Genomic DNA, 18,995 nt, shown 5'->3' on the forward strand with positions numbered 1-18,995 from the left:
CTGCCAGTACACCCACTCAGCTTCATAAGCAGGCTAGAGTCTACATGATAGAGTGGCAGTACGCTGACAGAGCTTAATAAGCAGGCTACAGTGTACATAATAGACTGTCAGTACGCTCACCCAGCTTAATGAGTATTTGTACAGTGAACATTAAAGTAATCGATTGTTGCCGCGTTGGGTTTAAAAGTAATATTAATAGCACACATTGTGGTGGGGGTGTAGTGAAGAGTAGGAAAAACTTTGATGAATTTACCTCAGAGTGGCGTGGTGGGTGTCGGGGCCTAGTAGCGTGCAAAGCCTGCGGCCTTGCCTAAAATTGTCGACTTGGAAGAGGCAGGGTACGGGTGGCGTTCCTTCCCCCCCCCCCCCCCCCCCCTAGCACGCCAACAATACTGTGTAATGGCTATTATTTAATTAATTACGGAGCTTATGAAAGTGGCGAAGGCGTGGCTAGCGGTTGGCAGGGGCAACCGCCGTCCAATGAAACTGCAGCCCTTGGCGAAGGCGTCGCTAGCCGTTGCCAGGTCCAATGAAAGCGGCGAAGGCGTCGCTAGCCGTTGCCAGGGGCAACCGCCGTCCAATGAAAGTGCGTATGTTCCGGAGACACACAGACAGACAGACTCACGATTTTATATATATAGATGTCCGGATTATGGACTGTGATAAGATAAAATTAATCACGTGCATCTTGTATTTTTTGTTAACATCTACTCACCCACTCCAAAATGCATTTGTTCAATGGATATACAAGACTCGTCAATTTTTATCATATTTAAGAGCTAAAATGTACATGCCCATTTTTATCCGTTCTATCGATTTTATGAACATACTTCTTTTGGAATAAATGGAACTCAATACAAAGAAAATTACATTAAAAACTGGTATTATTTGTGCTGTATGCGAATGCTGTTCTGTGTCTCTCTGTTTTGTCAAAATCGTTGCTCTGAGCTCGATTGCATAAGTCTGTCTTTTCCCTGTCCATGCACTGTTGCTGGCAATGTGAGCATCATAACACTTAGTGTTGCACTTGTCGTTACAGAATATTTGGTCACATCCACAATTGTGTTTCCGTGTGCATCGACGAACTGTGCATTATGCACCCATTACGTCCACAGGACGGTGACACTGCCATTCACCGCTGACAGGCTACCCTGGTCATCGCTAGGGTGCATTAACTATAACCATACAGAGTCTGCTTCACTGTGGACGTTCATTATCCCACCGACATGATTTAAGAAGGCCCATTATGTGCCAGCGTCATGGTCCAAATTATAAAAATATCCGCAAACTACTCAATTGGGATAACACACAGCAACGTCCACCCCCTCCCCCTCACCAATTGTGAAAACACTGCAGACTTTGTGATAGTCTTGCGCTAGAAGAATGGCACGAACACCAAATACACTAAAATTATTATTAAATACCAATAATGTATGTTTGCGTGTGCTTTGGGGCATGAGCGTACATGTGTACATGCTCGTGATCACCAGGACATATTTCATGAATTCTTAGTTTAGTTACCAAAGCATTACTCAATCTGTTCAAATTAAACGTTTATGAACATTACAATTTTTGGTTTAATATACAACCTAATAACTGTGAAATTACTACATTCAAGTGCAGCACGATAGCTCCCTGCCCTTAATTTTCTATGCGTGATCTCGAATTATTTTTCCATCATCTCCGTTATTTTGAAGGCCCTTGACTTGTTTTCATTTGCCCACGTATAAAGCATGCAAGCCAATTTTTAAGCCCTGTGTACCAGCATCGATCTTGCTCGGCTGCCAGCGTCCCCAGAACCGTTGCAACAAAACATTGGCGCAACGTTCCGCGTTCACTGGGATTTTGTGCATGCATGCACGCGCGTGTGCAAGGCCCATGCTCAAGCCCCTCTGCGGTTCATGTTGTTCATCTCGGTGTAGGCAGCGTCGGGCGCCGGCGCCACGCGTGCCTTGAACAGGCACGGGAATGCCTTCTTGAAGGTCTTACGGAAACTATCGCCCATGAAGCAGTAGACGAACGGATTGATGGACGAGTTGGCGTACGACATGCAGTTTGCCCACGTCTTGAGCTTGTACGTGGTGTAGCTGAAGGCGAAGTACGGGTAGAAGCTCTGGAAGAGGATGAAGAGTTGGATGGGCCCCCAGCAGAGCATGAAGACCAGCACGACCACCACAACCATACGAGTCACCTTCGCCCTCGTCGCCTCGTTCCGCTCTGTGAGCATCTGCAGCTGCACCCCCGCAGAAAAGAACCAAACCGCGTTGCCACTGAAACACAGCCGGACTGCCCACTAAGTTGTGTAAACTGGTGAGTTGTGAGGGGTCAGGTGAGTTGATGACTGGTGTCAGGTGAGTTGGTGAGTGTTAGGTGAGATGGTCAGAGGTGAGTGTGAGGTGAGTTGACTGGTGAGTGGTGAGGGTCAGGAGAGTAGTGAGTGGTGAATGATGATGGCCGAGCGAGTGTCATAGGTCACGCTTCCCACAAGTAAGAATGGAATATTTACTTGCATAAACAATTTAGATGGCTAATGTTTGCCAGAATAACATTTCAGACTTAACACTAGGATCTGTATGGTGTTATAATAATCTTGGGTATTACAACATGTAATTGGGTATTTTTGTCCTGTCTCTACTCCACATGAAACACATTACATACGATGTGGGGTGGAGTGGCAGCGACCTGATTCCAAGCCAAGGTTATAAACATCAGTGACGAGTATTCGTTGGGTCTTTCGGTAAAGTCACGTAGATAGGTTCGAAGAAAATAACAAAAAACGACGTTTCGATCGCAACACAAGCGGTCATCATCAGGAAAAGAGGGTTAGCGTCAACAGTGTGAGTGTGTAAAGCGAGGTTCAATAATTACCTGGCAGCCCTTTAATTGGTGGAAACCCACCACCAGTGCTATCGTTGCCCTCTACGAGGACCATCACTTACATTAACATCAGCTGCTCTATCCATGCTGCTGACACTTGGGCTACGCCCATTTCAAACCTTTATAAACAGTTTGCCTTTGTAAAGAAACGTCAGATTTGAAGCGACTTTGCGTAAAAAAAAATGTAATTCAGCCCGACCTTCCTTTGTGGTAGTGTAAAATCCGCCCAATTCATTAATATTAATAAAGGGGTGGGCCTCATTTGGAGGACGTTACGCGCGGGACGGACAAACATTCTGGGTGATTATAGTAGGTAATTGTGAGAGATATTCAATTTCAAGACGCGGAATTTTTTATACTATGTTTTTGTTCCCTGTTCCACCCATATTGCGCCTTAGCACTGCTCTTAAACGTCTTGTTCGGCCTGCAGGAGTGGTGGCGCTGTGGTTAGCGCAGGGCACCACAGACCCAGTGAGTTCAATTCCCACCAACAGCTAAGATCAGTGCCAAGTAAAATTTGAACCGGTCTGTGTATAGTAGTAATAGTAATTTGTTTACATATCCAGGAGAGCCATACTGAGTTGTTTGACTCTGTCAGGAGGGTCTTGCATTGGGTTTTCATTTTAAGATGTTTTGGGTTTATTAATGAGTGTTCATTATAAAACACGTACGCAAGGGAGCAATACTCTATCCCGCCTTCTCTTGGTGAAATAGGGTATGGCTCATCCTCGATGCCCACGGACAGGGAGTTTCGCAACACTTGTGAGGTCCACCAACCCGAGCCCCCGCATTAGTCGTGCATCGCCACCACCACCTGATCCTGTACCGTAACATCCCACCTTCACCAACACGCACAGACCCGGGCGTGGTGAAGTAATGGTTCAAAACAACCCTCCTTCACCGATATGGCATGGTGAAGGCCGTTATCCAGCCACGTATTGACAAAGGGCTTTACGGTATTATTCCAGTCGGCATCTCGCAACCCGACCTGATCCATCATTCGTAACTAAACTTGTTCAGAAATTGTCACCACTGAGCCACTAAACGCAATTGCCCTTTGCTAACGCGAACGTCCCCCGTGTCCGTTTCTGCCTGCCGGATGCCCTCAATCACCTGCATGTTGTCATCCTGAGGCTCCACCGCGGGACGTCCGATCTTCTTGATCATAATGCTGTAGCACACGGAGATGGTGACGAGTGGCAGCATGTAGACCAGCACGAAGCTGTACAGCACGAAGGCGTGCTCGTGGGGCACAGAAGGGAAGGCGTCAAAGCAGTACGTCTTGGGCCCGTACCACTCCTTCGTGTCCGTCTTGTGGTACAGGGCCATGGGCAGAGACATCACAAGCGAACCTGTCGAAGGACAGACAGCAGCAGGGCGAGGTTTGGGGAAGTGACCAGGCCAAGTGGTAGCGCTGCCGGCACCTCTTGTTGCAGAGACATTGAGTTCAGCAAATTCCAGCAACAATTTGCCAGAATTATCAACTTCATGATGAAGCTGGTTGTTACTAGAGTAGCAGCAAAACGCCGTAACCCATTTGTTAAATCTAGCGAGTAGGGTGATAGGTTCATTGATTGACAATGCTCATCTCAAGCGGACGAAATTCCACATTGCTTTTTTATTGTGGAGTTGTCCCGAGTGTATTGAAATTCTGAAGAGTGGAAGAATAAAATAACAAGAAGACCAGCAGAGAATAACGACTTTTGTGGAGAAGATAGAGTAGAAAAATCTGCAATGAAGATGAATCTGGACAGAATACTAAATTGGGCACTGCATATGTATCTAAAGGAATGGATAGGATTTTGAGGTTTCCAATTTATTTGTTTAACCAGGTGAGAACTCAAGAGGACCAGGAGGAGTATAATTTTCGAGAGTGACCTGGGTCACTGAATTGACAATTGATAAACAAATAATATACAGTACAGCAATATAATATAAAGTACAACTGCCCTTCGTGGAGGAGTTTAAGTACATCGGGGTCTCTTTCATAAGAGGGAGATCGGTCGGCGGATCAGTGTTGCGGGCACTGGGCCGTTCCATGGTCATGAAGCGGGAGCTGAGTTTTCGAACAAAGCTCGCGGTTTACAGGTCGATCTACGTTCCCACCCTCACCTATGGTCATGAGCTTGGGTAATGACCGAAAGGATGAGATCGCGGGTACAAGGGGCCGAAATTAGGTTTCTCCACAGGGTTTCCGGACTCAATCTCCGTGATCGGGTGAATAGCTCAGTAATCCGGGAGAGCCTCAGAGTCGAGCCGCTGCTCCTCCAGATTGAGGGGAGCTAATTGAGGTGGTTTAGGCACCTGGTAAGGCTGCCCCCCCCCCCCCCCCCGGTGGACCCCCCTGGAACTCTACCAGGCATGTCCCACTGGGCGAAGACCGGCCCAGGACATGCTGGTAGGATTACGTCGCTCGGCTGGCCTGGGAATTCCCAAGGAAGAGCTAGAGTCTGTCGCAAGGGAAAGGGAGGTCTGGACCGCCCTACTCAACATGCTGCCGCTGCGAACCTCATCAGAACGAGCGGACTGATAAAGTTTAGGAAATAAAGTACAGCAATGCAGAAAATACAAATCAGAGCACGTGAGGAATTGTAAAACGAACACTGACGATAACGCAGAGAACCAGGTGGACAGACTTAGCAAAAAAAGATATGAAAAAAAAACACTGAGGTTATCCAAAGCAATGCCACTGATGCAATACGGCAGTCAGCGGGAGGCGGTCAATCAAGCCTTACTTCATTATTGAACGCACGGATCATAACTGAAGTAGAAAGGCATGATGACGACGATGAACGTAGACTCTCTAATGCGCAATGATGAAACGATGCGGCCAAGCACCCCTTGAGACCACTGCATTTGTTAGAGCCAAAGTTCAGGTTCAAGGCCACTGTCATTCCTGTAGCAGAACGGTGACTCAGTGGGGAATTCATCTTAGCCTGGGAATTTTACTCAAACTGCATGATTTCAATGTAAAAAAAAATGGCAATTGTAGGCCATGGATAAAACCTATTCCAAATGTGTTATGTTAATCCAAAATAGCACGATTACACATACGTGCATTTAAATCTCTGCTGATCACATGACAATGACGCATTAGCCCTACTCGCGTAAAGGATAGGAATATATAGTGGGAGTTATATGGGCTTATTGTCACTCATATCTTATATATGAATATGAATACCTATCACATGACACCTGCCGAAATACAATAGAATGTGGGGCAATGATTAATATAAATGCTGTAATAGTTAACAATCATTAAACCATTCAACATGACTTATAAAATGCATGTTGGAAGCTTTTTAAAATAAAATAATGCAATTTTTACACTATGCCCATAAGGTCATCACTTATATATTATTATACTATTGCAATCACTATACTCTTTGGTTCTTTCGGTAAAGTCACATAGGTATAAAATAAAATAAATGACCGATTTATTTTATTTCATACCTATGTGACTTTACCGAAAGAACCAAAGAGTATGGATTCCTGCAGTCACGAAAGCTTCAAATCAATATTGCAATCACCTCGGGTATTATTATTGGTAATTATCCAGCATACATATCTCAAATCATATTTACAGTTTTTATCCACCGTGCATGTTTTGTATATACGACTCCTCTCTTCGCAATATTTTTTTTCTGAATTGATGTAATATTACACCAGGATATTACACCAGGATTTGGCTGCCACGGAAAATATGAGATGCTTTAATGCTCATGAAGCCAATTCTTCCCTTTAATTTCAGCCACATTATCGCTCATATGCTCTCTCTCGCACCACATCTGAATGAAAAATGAGTGCATTCACCTACACAATGGGTAGGGAGCATTTGTATTAATAATGACAACACCAATGGCCTTTAAATAATCTTATTTCCCACTCCCCCCATGCACTGCTTCTCCAATATTTATTCAGAGGTAAAATCATGAGGTGGTCAGGTGGCTTGGAGAGTCTGACAGCCGAGCCGCCAACCACTGAGGACCCGAGTGTGCATTCTGGTATAATGATAGTACAATGGTTTCATGGTTTAGCAAATTGGATTTTTAATCCAGAGGTCGCCAGTTCAATCTCCTGGTGTGGCAGTTCGAAGCAATTGGAACATTTCTTTAAAATCCATTCGACCGCCCCTGACCACCTGGTAGTACATATGGGTTCACTGCAATCGGTCGGCCGGTGGGGTAAAGTGTGGAAGATTAGGCCATAGATTCCCTGTAGAGTGACTCTCCAGAGCTAGTGGAAGCCCTTCCTGTGTGCAGCGGATTGAGCAAAGCAATTGCAGGGCTGCAGCTTCGAAAGCAATCTTACCTATCCAAATGCCGATGCTGACGCAGGCAGCCAAACAGGGGGTGCGGTGTTGGAGTGAGCGGATCGGGTACACAGTGACATAGCAACGATCCACGCTCATCGCTGTGAGCGTCATGCAGGTGGCTTGCACCGTCACCTGCGAACAGCATGGTCATTGCTTTATTACACTTTTGAGCATCTGTGTGGGATGATATTGCATGCAAAATAATGTCATGTCGATCCAAAAATAATAAAAAATCCCGACGTTTCGATCGCAACATAAGCAATCGCCTTCAGGTGAAAAAATACAGCAGGCGGAATGCTGAAGCAGTCCGCCTGCTGAATTTTTGTGGGTCTTACGAATGTCAAGATTCAGTTGACCCCAAGTTGACCCGAGTCAAAACCTGGTAAGGCTAGAGAAGTGATGGAGTGTACAAGCCTTTTAAGATCATGCTATATCATTGATCTTCCATGTAACTTCGAAATTAATTTAAAATTGCCCCATTTCTGCCGATGTTTTAACACGTTTATAACATCAGCCAGGTGGCTAGTAGCCACAAACATTTATTGGGGTAATAAACTCTGACTTGCAGACCAAAATTCCCAGTCAAGTTAACTCTGGGGTCCAGCCATTTTATGATATTGGAATTGGGAAAAGGAGATTTTTCTGTGTCTGGAATAAAGTGGAAACATGTCCACATCCTCCGATTACCACCGTTAGCTTCGTACGGTGCAGAATAAGTTCAACATACATCAATTCATATTCTACAAATCCAAGCAAACCTTTTAACAATGTAACCACCACAACTCACTCTAAAACAGCATTAGAAACAGCAGCAAGTCGACTACAGAATTCTTGCACGTTTATTTAAATTGTAGATATTACGAGTTACGGTGGAGCAGTTGCGCAAGGAGTAAGCACGCTGGAACTATTATCCCAGTGACCCGAGTTTAATTCCCTGCCATGGCTAACATCAGTGGCGCGTAGTAACTGAACTGGTTCCTGGGTACTCCGTTCATCAACCCGCACTGACCGATGGTGAAGTTTGGTCAAACAACACCCTCCGTGTCCCACAAGGTGTGGGGAGACATTCTAGCAACAGTGGATTGAAAGTGATCCCATTTAAACAAAACATATCTTATTCTTTTACTAGGAGTAAATGATTGGCTTGGAAACGGCAGTCTGCATTAACCTTTATGGTGACTGTACCTCGAGAATGCACCAACTGTAGAACAAGCACCGATATATGCAATAACCAATATCCGGCAAAACCGCACCGCGATGCAACCTCCATTAACACCACACATCTGCCCGTTCTTTGAAGATCAAGCGATCATGCACCCGGCTCTTCCAGCATTGCTGAATTTATAAAGGAAAATATCACACTCCGCAAGAGATGAATTTATATAGCACAATAATTGCAAAGATTTCAGGTATCTGTGAACGACTTGAAAGGGAGAGGTAGAAATGATTATGTCACGGGGTCAAGGAGGTGTCGTATGACCTTCCTCGACCTCTCTTTGAAGAAATCCGACATTGCTTCCTGCAACATTTTTTTTATATACCAACAAGACACGCAATGCTTTGTATGCCCTCGTGGTTGACTCTGGAGTGTGGCCAGGGACACAGATGCAGCAGGTTCAACAAGTCGAACAAGCGTCACTCGTGGTTAGGATAACAATGCGAATGCAAGCCCATAATGAATGTGCCACTTTATTTATTTCACGATTCTTTCACTAAAGTCGATATCATCACATCACTCTCGCCAGTACATTTTTAACAAAGGTGCCTTCATTTTAAGGCTATTGTTCGCAGTTTGTATTGTACCTTAGCTGCGATGCTGCATTCCACCTCTTCGCGAAACATTTTGTGGCCTCATTTATGGACCTTTTCTTATTGAGCACAATTCCAGGCAGTAATTTTAGAAGACATATCTTAAACGTCCTAATCAATTTGTTCGTTTAGTTATATTCACAGTTTGCTGAACACAGTTGCGCAGAGGCCCAAAGTGCAATGCGTCATTGAAGATGTACCAAGGTAAAAGCCGAGTCTTCAAATTGAGCAAGATTATAAGAACATGCTGATGTGACCGTTAAAAAAAAGAAAACCTGAGCTTAACCTGTCAGCTGAAACATATACGTTGTATTTTATACATTTCAAACATTCATTTCCGAATACACTCACATTTCTGCGTAAACAAGATTGTAAGCGCAACAAAAGCGGAAATTTCCAGCCTCAGGCATTAGCTGTCTCAGCACGACAATTACCCACAGGGGGATTCACACAGCAGAGGTAATGCAGCTTTCATCAAGGGACAATCCTTGGGTCTCTCTACACTGCACATGGCTACTGCTCGCACAAGCACCAGTAGCCTGTCTCATTTATACTGAAAAAAATGTTATGCACGGATATCAGCTTGTAATCATCATTGAGAAAAAAATCATTTCTTCAGCCAAAATATTCACAATAATTACTATTTTAAAAATGTTGCGTACTATATAAAACAAGCTGAATATAGATTTTAATAACAATGTATTCGAAACATGTGTTTTTTTATGTTAACATTTGATGACATTTTTATATCCCAGATATATATTTTTTGAAAGTTAGGCACACAAACATCGACATGAGAAACCATGCTGAGCATGCAAGTGCATATCCATACAAATACTCGATTATGATGAAGACAACTCAACCAACCTGTTGAAGATAGTTGACAAATTTGCACATGAAGTCACCAAATACCCAGCTTGGCAGTGGGTAAAGTGTGGCCGTGAATGGAACGCAGCAGACCAGAAAGATGATGTCCGTGCCAGCCAGGTTTACTAAAGCAAGAGAGAGAGAAACAATGAAAATAATATTACATTGTGTCACAACAACCCATGTGCAATTAGTTGTGGTAAATAATTAGAAATGACAGATGGAACCAGAGCATCTATAATTGTCGTTGCAGACGCTAATTGTCGTTGCAGACACAGACGATATATACGGTACAGCGCTTACGCATGTATATGTGCAGCTCGTGGTCAATCCACTGGGACTCTACACTGCACATGGCTACTGCCCACAAAAAAAACATCAGTAGCCTGTTATTTATGCTGAAACATTTATAAAGTGACGACAAAGCCCAAGAAACAGGGATACACTTCTCATCATTCCTCAGCCAAAATATTAACAAACATTACTATTACAATGTTCCGTGTTATAGCAAAACAAGATAAATAGGTATGTAAATGACATTGTACGAGATTTTTTTTTCATGATAACATTTAAACTCACGTGTGCATGCCATTTTATATCGCGGATAAATATTGAAAGTTAGGCCGTGTAGGCCGAGGGTTGTTTTGGCCACTAATCTGCTCAGCGAGTCTTGGTGAAGGTGTAGTGCTCGTACCGACACGACAGCTTCTTGTCTTTCCTCGGTTCTTTATTCAATCATATAGTTCCACATTTCTCCCATCAACACCGCTCAATGTTCCTCCGTACACTCCAACGCACAACTCTCCGTCAACACTGCTCAATGTTTCTCCGCTCCCTCGCTGCGCTTCGCTGGCCTCGCTCGCTCCCCTCTGCTCCTCCGGCGACTCTCCTCTCCGCTCTCTCTCCAGCTCGGCTGCTCTTTATCAACTCCGTCGTCACTCTCTCCACTGATGCTTCCGTTACTCCGCTGCTACCCTACGCTGTACTCACTCTATCCACTGCTACCCTATGCTGTACTCTCTCTACCCACTGCTACCCTATGCTATACTCACTCTATCCACTGCTCCGTCTCTCCATCCGTTCGTCTCTCGTCCCAGGCACCAACTCCCGTTTCACTCCACCATCTCACCCTTTATCCCCAAACCAATTACCCCTAATTAATTAGGTCATCCCCCGCGACGCCACTCGCCCACAGCCCTCGGTGCCATGTGGCGTTGTTATTCCAGACACGCCGGCGCCAATCTCAGACAACAGCTCCTCTCGTCCAATCAACACCCTGCGTCCTCAATTACCCCCGGCCATCTGCAGCCCCCTTAACTATCACACCACCTTAATTTGTACAACAACAACAGTTAGCCAATCAGCGCCCTGTGTCCTCGTTTGCCCTCACTGTCCGCCACATGCACGTATACCGACCCAGCGCGTGACGCGTGTCTCAAACACTACAAAGGTAGGGAGATGTCGACTAATACTATATATGGCAAGGCCTCAACATTCGTGAGGGGTTTTCTCTTGAAAATCTGCGCGAAAACTTCAAATTCATGAATGAAGATTCTATATTTGTATTTGTGTTTAGGTTTCTCGTGTCCGACTGAACATACGGGAGAAAATTAAAATGTTTCCTAACATTAATCCTGCAATGTACACATGAATAGCATCTGTACGCTTAATTCAATAGTGCAATAATACACGTAGATAACAACACAATAAAATTGAATAATTAAAATTAAAACATCAATAAATTATACTGCAAATTTGGTATTTACCGCATAAACAAACGCAATGCTCATTCGAATGTTAATGACATGCCATCTAGGCGTCCGTATGGCTCATCCATCCCGCACGCACCAAGACGTCCACTCGTTGAGAACGAGTCATCGGGACGACTCGATGCATGCGATGATGTCTGCACATCTGTGGTTTGCATGAGCGCGTCGAGTGTGAGATACACAATGTAGGGTTGTTGAACTTTTTACGCACCTGCTTACCTTACTCCCCTCCCTTCGTACTCATTGACATGTAAATGTTTTCCCTACCCCCTCCCTCTCTCTGCCTCCGCCCCCCTCTGTCTATTTAAGGCCACCCCACAGAGACGATCACCTCTCTCTGTACCTGGGTTGCTCTCTCTATGTATCTTGGTGATATCTGTCTGCTTATATGTCTGTCTATAGTTTTCTGGTTATATTCTATGTCGCTATTTCATTATACCTGATGATGATTGCTTGTGTTGCAATCGAAACGTCGTATGCTATTATTTAATTTATTATTTTATTTTTATACGTGACTTTACCGAAAAAACCAAAGAATAATTCCTGCAGTCACGAAAGCTCCAAAATTAAGATTCTTACGCACCGTATGTGGCCAACCGTGCTAAATGGAGGTGTGGGGGAAGGACAACAAACCAAACACAAAAAGCAGTTCTCAAGAAATTTGTTTTCAAGTGGCTTCCGCATATCAGAAGGAAGAGCGTTCCAGACGGCCGTGGAAGCGCATCAGAAAATGCACGAGGCACTAACCATCTTGATTTGTTCGATGGTTAGCCAAATGCTGCTGCGAGGATGACCGGAGTTTGTGTGATGCTTTATGCTCCTTGACGAGATCATCAATGTGTAATAAAAGACTCCGTCAGGCACTGCTGGTCTCCGTTGGTCTTTTATTCAGGTTCTTTCTCTGCACCCTGCTGGTCTCCTCCGCGGACCAGCGTCGTCTCGCGCGCACCCTGCACGCGCTCCATCGTCAGCTCCTCCACTCTTCCTCATACCCCGCTGGTCCTAACAAGTGACCAGCATCTCCTCTTGTGTGCCGCGCACGCTCCTCCGTTAGCTCCTCCAACTCCCGCACTCCGCACACCGCTGGCCGACGGTGTGCTGAGGTTCTTCGGCCACGTGGCCAATGGCGCGGATCCCCTCTCACCACCCAACGTGGCTCTGCCTCTTAACTTCTCCAAAATTAAGATTTCCCCAACTGACCCCGATCTCTTCTGGGCTCGCACTTATATCCTCTCCCCCCATGTGACCCTGACTCCTCCCCTTCCGGATTGTCAGATCCGGCCTTCCCATACTGCCCTGCTGGCTCCGCCCCCATTCACCTCGCCTCCCATTGGAGCCGAGGTGAACGGCGGCCCCTCCCACACGCCCCGCAGACCAGGCTCCGCCCCCCAATACCCCGGGCCATGTGATTGGGCCAGAGCCCAGCAACAACCCCATTTATGCTCGCATTACAAATGTATCGTGGTTCGCTTGTGGCAAGCACCTTGTGTGTAACGAGTGCGACATTAACACATTCCTGCGGAGAGAGCTGGTAGGAACGTTGGGTTGCTCGGTCAATGGCCAGGGTCAACGGCGGCGTGGTGTATTCCGTAAATATGCCCGACTGTGAGGGCGGGCACAAGCCAGCGTGAGTAGGTTAAACGTTTAGTTTTATAAATGCACCACGGGGTGACCAGCCCCTCCCCACCCAGCCCAGCCCCACCCCTCCCACCACCCACCCAGCCCCACCCTCCCCACCCAGCCCCTCCCCACCCTCCCCACTCAGCCCCTCCCCACCCTCCCCACTCAGCCCCTCTCCACCCTCCCCACCCAGCCCCACCCTCCCCACCCAGCCCCTCCCCACCCTCCCCTCCCCTCCCCACCCAGCCCCTCCCTCCCCATCCAGCCCCTCCCTGCACGACGGACAGACACAATAATTTCCTGTGGGTTGGTGTAACCAGGAGGTTCCATCCAGTATAATGTATTCGTTCGGCAACCAGAAGCCAATGCAGCTCAGCGAGCACTAGATGGACACGGTCAGATCAACAGTGGCTTGGGTGTGCACACACGAACGCCACAAACAACCACTTCGCAAGTGCCCCCCCCCCCCCAAGATGGAATGTCGCCAAATAGAGAATATTAGAGGGGAAAAGGCGTGAAACTTGAACTGGTATGCCAATATAAAATCGCGAATCACATTTCGCAACAAGATAAATCCGCGAATGAAGAGGGTTTCATTGGATTATTCTGCAGTGCCATCTGCTGCCCTGAATCCCCACGACATCTGTCTTAGTATTGTAAACGCTGGTCACCCTTACAAGCATTATCCAGGCTTCAACCTTATTATCCTCTTGATATATGATGGGATCAGATGTATTCCGCGTGACCTGCTCACAGGCAAGGATTATACTTATCCACAGCAACCGTTAATGGACTTCACATTGTTGATTCATGCTCTGAGTGTCACATTGCTCCAATGAGAGCAAGCCAACATCTTTTCTTTTCTCTGTAGAAAACGTCTAAACCTCTGGACAGAAGAGTACAAAAGCACCTCCTTCGCTACACGGAGGGCTGATTGTAGAGCTCACATCATGCTTTTTAACTCATCTCGAACGAGCTCATACTGTGCCTGTCTGCCGATCCTTAACATGGTAACTCTCGTAAAGACGATTCAATATATCCACGGTATAAAATGGTGTTGCCATTGGAGACTTTGCCTAGCGAAAACTCGATACACTGGTTGTGTTTTTTGGAATTGCAGTATATATCACGACAATTTACATACACATTCACTTATTTACCCAGGCCACCCACATTTAGTTGTAGGGATTTTTTTTCAGGAGGGTCCTGCATTTGGTTTTTATTAGAAGATTTTTTTTCAGCTAAATTATGCGTGTTTATACGTCTGGTATGAAACCGGAACACCACGAGCGCGAGCGGGCAACATTCTTTCTCCGTAAAGATGGAAATATATGGTGATTAGTCCACTTGCTGTATTGCCTTCTGCTGAGTCAGCTCATCGACGCCCATGGGAACGGAGTTTTGCAACATTTGTGCCGTGATTCACCAATCCCTACATCTGTAGTGCTGGATTACAGGCATGCGTGGCCATCACTGCGACCAATTGTGCTAAAAAATAGCCCAATTTTGCAGCCCTGGTCCAGAACCAATGTTCGAAATTCCACCTTCCCATGACAGGTGCTATAACGATCACTGTTGCCTCTCAACTTAAAAATGGCCCTTGTGGAATCGATCGTAATGGTACGAGGGGCTAATTTAACGTGTTTGAACCCATAACACTTGTGAGCGGAGGAGGACCCTTGGATTGCATGAATATTGCATCGTCTATGAACAATGTCCTTTTGAAATCCGACGGCCACCACAATTTGCGATCATCGAATCTTTCCTTTGAACACATTTACACATCCAACACCAGACGACTTCGGCAGAACGCACGAATACACGTGAGATTTTTTTAGGGCAAGGTGGCAGGTCACATTTACTGGCGGCGGTCTCAAATTTGCTGCAAAGCATTCGGGATGCTGCATTTAAATAAACCCAGACGGGCGATATAAATAAGAGTCGTATGAGTTCAGTGCTGTATACTAAGTGTCGCCTGTACCATGGAGGAATAATAGTGACTAAAAAACGTGACGTCGTGGGCTATTTATGCCACCATCGACATGTAAACAAGCTCGTGCTTATTCCACCAGGGTGTGGCGGTGTCGCCCCCACTGCTTCATCAACTGAGCAACCCACGCTCAATTCCAGGCCACGGCTAACATCGGTGGAGAGTCATATCCGAAGCAATTCCAGGTGTCCCTCCTTAACCAACACGCGTTGACCGGCATTATAAAGTATGGCCAACCTAAATTTCCTCACTACCTGCGCAGGCGCGGATTGACAAATGGGCTGTACATGTACCGATGCTGCGGGGTTGGTAGATCACGGATACGTTGACCCATCAAATGCGCGAGTGACGGCAGTACAGCAAGCAGGTTTATGGTAAGTGTTATTGCCCGGTGAGCGTGGTTTTCTCCAAACACTTCGATATATTGGCGCCAGAGGCGGATCAAGATTTTTTTTGTTTCAATAGGGCACTACGTTAACAACAGGTTTTTTTTTATCTTTGGGTAAACTTAAATTAAATACGGTCTCGAGGAGGGGGCGTGGGGGGAAGGGGTATGATCGCCTGGCCTCATCACCCCCTACCTCCCTTGGGTCCGCCAACTGATTTGCACTTGGGTTAAAATCGGTAAATTTTTAAGTGTTTATGGTCACCGACGGAAATAATCGATAAACACATTTTTACATATTTTCCGCACGGAGAGTGTTTCCCTAAATAATTATTGAAAGCAGTGTTATATTTACACAAGGCCGTAGCCATAGAATCAACATTGGGGGGGGGGGAAATATTCCAGGGGGTCTAGGGGTCGCCCCCCCCCCCCCCCCAGAAAAAAATCTAACTTTGAAAACGAATTTCCTGCCTAACCACAATCATATAAACAGAAATATATGCATTGTTATATGAAGACAAGTCCAGATATTGTGGCAAAGGTTTAGCAAATTGTTGTTTTTATTTACATAGCATAGCAATATTTTTTTTCATATTGTTTATATCAATATATTGGGGGAGGGGGGCATTTCGAGCATATTAAATATTGGGGATGTCTCCCCCAATATATATTATAATGACGTCCTTGCATTTACATCATGGGACCTCCTTTGTCAGTACCAAAATAGAAGAATAGAGAAGGCGTTGTACGCCTTTTGGTGTCCTCTCGTCTAACACCTTTTTTAGACGAAGAAAGCTGTCTCTGGTGTGATATTGTGGTTAATGCAGACATGATTCCTTGTAAAAGGTTTCAGTTTGGTGTTTTAACATCTTAACACCTGTTTTGTTGTCAGAAAAAAGAGGAAAACATATTCTCAGTGTTACATTTTTTACAGAGAGTTTCCAACAATTAATTACTCTATTACATTGTAGTCTTTTATGTTGAAATACTTTTTTACGTGCTAAGGTGGAGCGGTGGCGCAGTGGACAACGGTTCGATATACGAAAGTGATGAATGATATATGAACCGGTCCTGGGCGTCTCTCTCCTTCACCGACCCGAACTGAGCAGCGTGGTGAAGTATGATCCAACTACCCCACGTTCGACGCGGCACAAGGAGGCCTTCACTGCTGGATGAAGGCCACCCGACGCTTGTCGGTGTTGGTGGTTGTTTGACCATACTTTACAATGCTGGTCAGTGCGGGTGGATGACGGATTGGGAGCGCACAGAACCTGTTCAACCCATTCATATAGCACTCGTCACGGAAGCGAGGCACGGCCGGGACTCGAACACAGATTCGCGAGTTCATAACCCAGTGCGCTACCCACTGAGCCACCTCTCTCTCCTCCTCAGGATTACTGAATGGCTGAGCATTGTCATAAAAAGACAACAATCCCCAGTATAGCCTTAAAAGGCTGTTGGGGCAAGTACTGTTAGCGAGTACCTATGAAGGCGGCACGGCACACGAGGGAGTGGGTGACCAGCACCAAGCCCGGCCGTCATTGTATCCCCAGTCGCTATGTTTACACATCGCATCAGGTACTCAGTTGAGGCTGAGTCCACCTAGGGGAGACCGAGGACCGATTTATATAATCGTCACTGTGTTGGCCATGAGCAGCAATCGAACTAGGATGGTTGAGTTCGTAGCACAGCGCGTTAACCATGCTATACGACAACGGTCGCTGACACATGTATGATGCACATGCGAGGCGTTTGCGTGCGCATACCCACCTATGAAGAAGTTGGTGACTGTGCGCATCTGTCGGTTCTTCGTGATGACGAAAATCACCAAAGAATTGCCCACCAGTCCCACGAGCATGATGAGAGCGAAAATAAGAGGTACAAGCCACGCGTCCGTCATGAAGGGCATTTCTCCACCCCGTGTGACGTTCATGAGGATGCCACGAAGCCGAGACGCATTCACAGCGCTCACGTTAAACGCGGGACCCATATTACAATGGGGCTCTTGATTTCCAATTCCTGTACAGCAACAACGACACCAAAAACTCTACCGCCAAGTATTAACTTGAAATCGAAAGGTTATTTGTTTATTTAGTGCGTTGTTAAATACTCAAACACTCAAACTTAATTTGGAGCTTTCGTGACTGCAGGAATTATTCTTTGGTTCTTTCGGTAAAGTCACGTATAAAGATAAAATAATAAATAAATTAAATACTAGCATACGACGTTTCGATTGCAACACAAGCAATCATCAAACACTGCTGGCTCCGAAACGCGCCGGTGAGCACCCACGTACGCACGCATGCACGCTGTATAAGCATAGTTTTAGAAGCAACCTTGCACGACAGATTATAGTGATCGAAGTTAGTTATGTAGACTTCTAAGCAGCTGTATCCATCAGCATCGATACGCGCTGTTGTCTAACGCGATGTCCGTCTATAGCCGTTTACAGGAGCGGCGCTGTCCGTTTCAGCACCACCACGTCCGGGCATTCTGCGAGCTGGAGCTGCACCGCACAGCTGACTGCACGCGCAAAGAAGCCACTGTGGAGAGGGGAACGCCTTCATCACTATCACTCTCCCTCCTTCCCACCTCCCCCCCGGCTCCTTACTCCTCCCCATCACCTCCTTCTACGCCCACGCGAGAGATTAGTTTCGTCACGTACAACTTAACGGTGCTGGAGAAAGAAGGTTTGAGGAACGATGTAGAGGGATATATTGTTTCATTCGTCATTGCATAGATTGATGAAAGTTAATAGCTCATCTCCTCTGTAATGGGCGGTCAATAACAATCAGTGGCGAGGCGTGGTTGGTATGGGTCCCAGGGTAGGCAATTAAAAAGGGACCACCCCCCTCCTGTGTCTAATTTCCGTTCCTTTCCGTAGCCCGAAACTTGGGCCCTCTCAGGGTCCCATGGCCAGCCAAATAAATTATTTGCATCGCTTACACGCCACCGATAACAACAGTGCACAAATTCACGTTAGTCATATGTATTCTTGCTATGCACTACATGTATGCAAACGTTCGACGTTTCCACCTGTTTAGTAAAAATGATGTGCAGTGTTCGTTTCACTGGGTGAGTCATGAGCCCCGCGGTGGAAATTTGACATCTCTATGACACATCTAATAACAGATTTCCCAACAAGATGCTACTCCGTTTATTGAATCTCAAGGAATATTAATTGGATTCAGTTGACCCTGGCCAGATAGAAATTGAAAAGCAGCGATATCTCTGCTTGTTCGAGTTCTGTAGATACATGCACACAATCCTAAACGCCGCAAACTATTTGGCAAAAATCTATTTCAAATACAAAGGTCCATGTACCATGTTAACCTTTAATGTGTTTCACCCCATATTCCACAC

The 18,995-nt window shown here is 45.9% G+C and overlaps 1 protein-coding gene across 1 annotated transcript; it reads right to left on the reverse strand.

The window, feature by feature from the left end:
* Positions 1–435: 435 nt before the first annotated feature.
* LOC133351861 (G-protein coupled receptor 54-like) lies at positions 436–18,533 on the reverse strand. Its single transcript, XM_061567432.1, has 5 exons — positions 17,403–18,533; positions 9,869–9,993; positions 7,189–7,324; positions 3,991–4,229; positions 436–2,233 (listed from the first exon to the last, which is right to left on the reverse strand). Exons 1-5 carry the CDS (start codon positions 17,620–17,622, stop codon positions 1,883–1,885), a joined length of 1,071 nt encoding a protein of 356 aa, XP_061423416.1. The 5' UTR covers positions 17,623–18,533; the 3' UTR covers positions 436–1,882.
* Positions 18,534–18,995: the final 462 nt, after the last annotated feature.

Source organism: Lethenteron reissneri, chromosome 39 (genome assembly GCF_015708825.2).
Source record: "Lethenteron reissneri isolate LAM-NWPU_2019-01 chromosome 39, ASM1570882v1, whole genome shotgun sequence".
NCBI classification, from domain to species: domain Eukaryota; kingdom Metazoa; phylum Chordata; class Hyperoartia; order Petromyzontiformes; family Petromyzontidae; genus Lethenteron; species Lethenteron reissneri.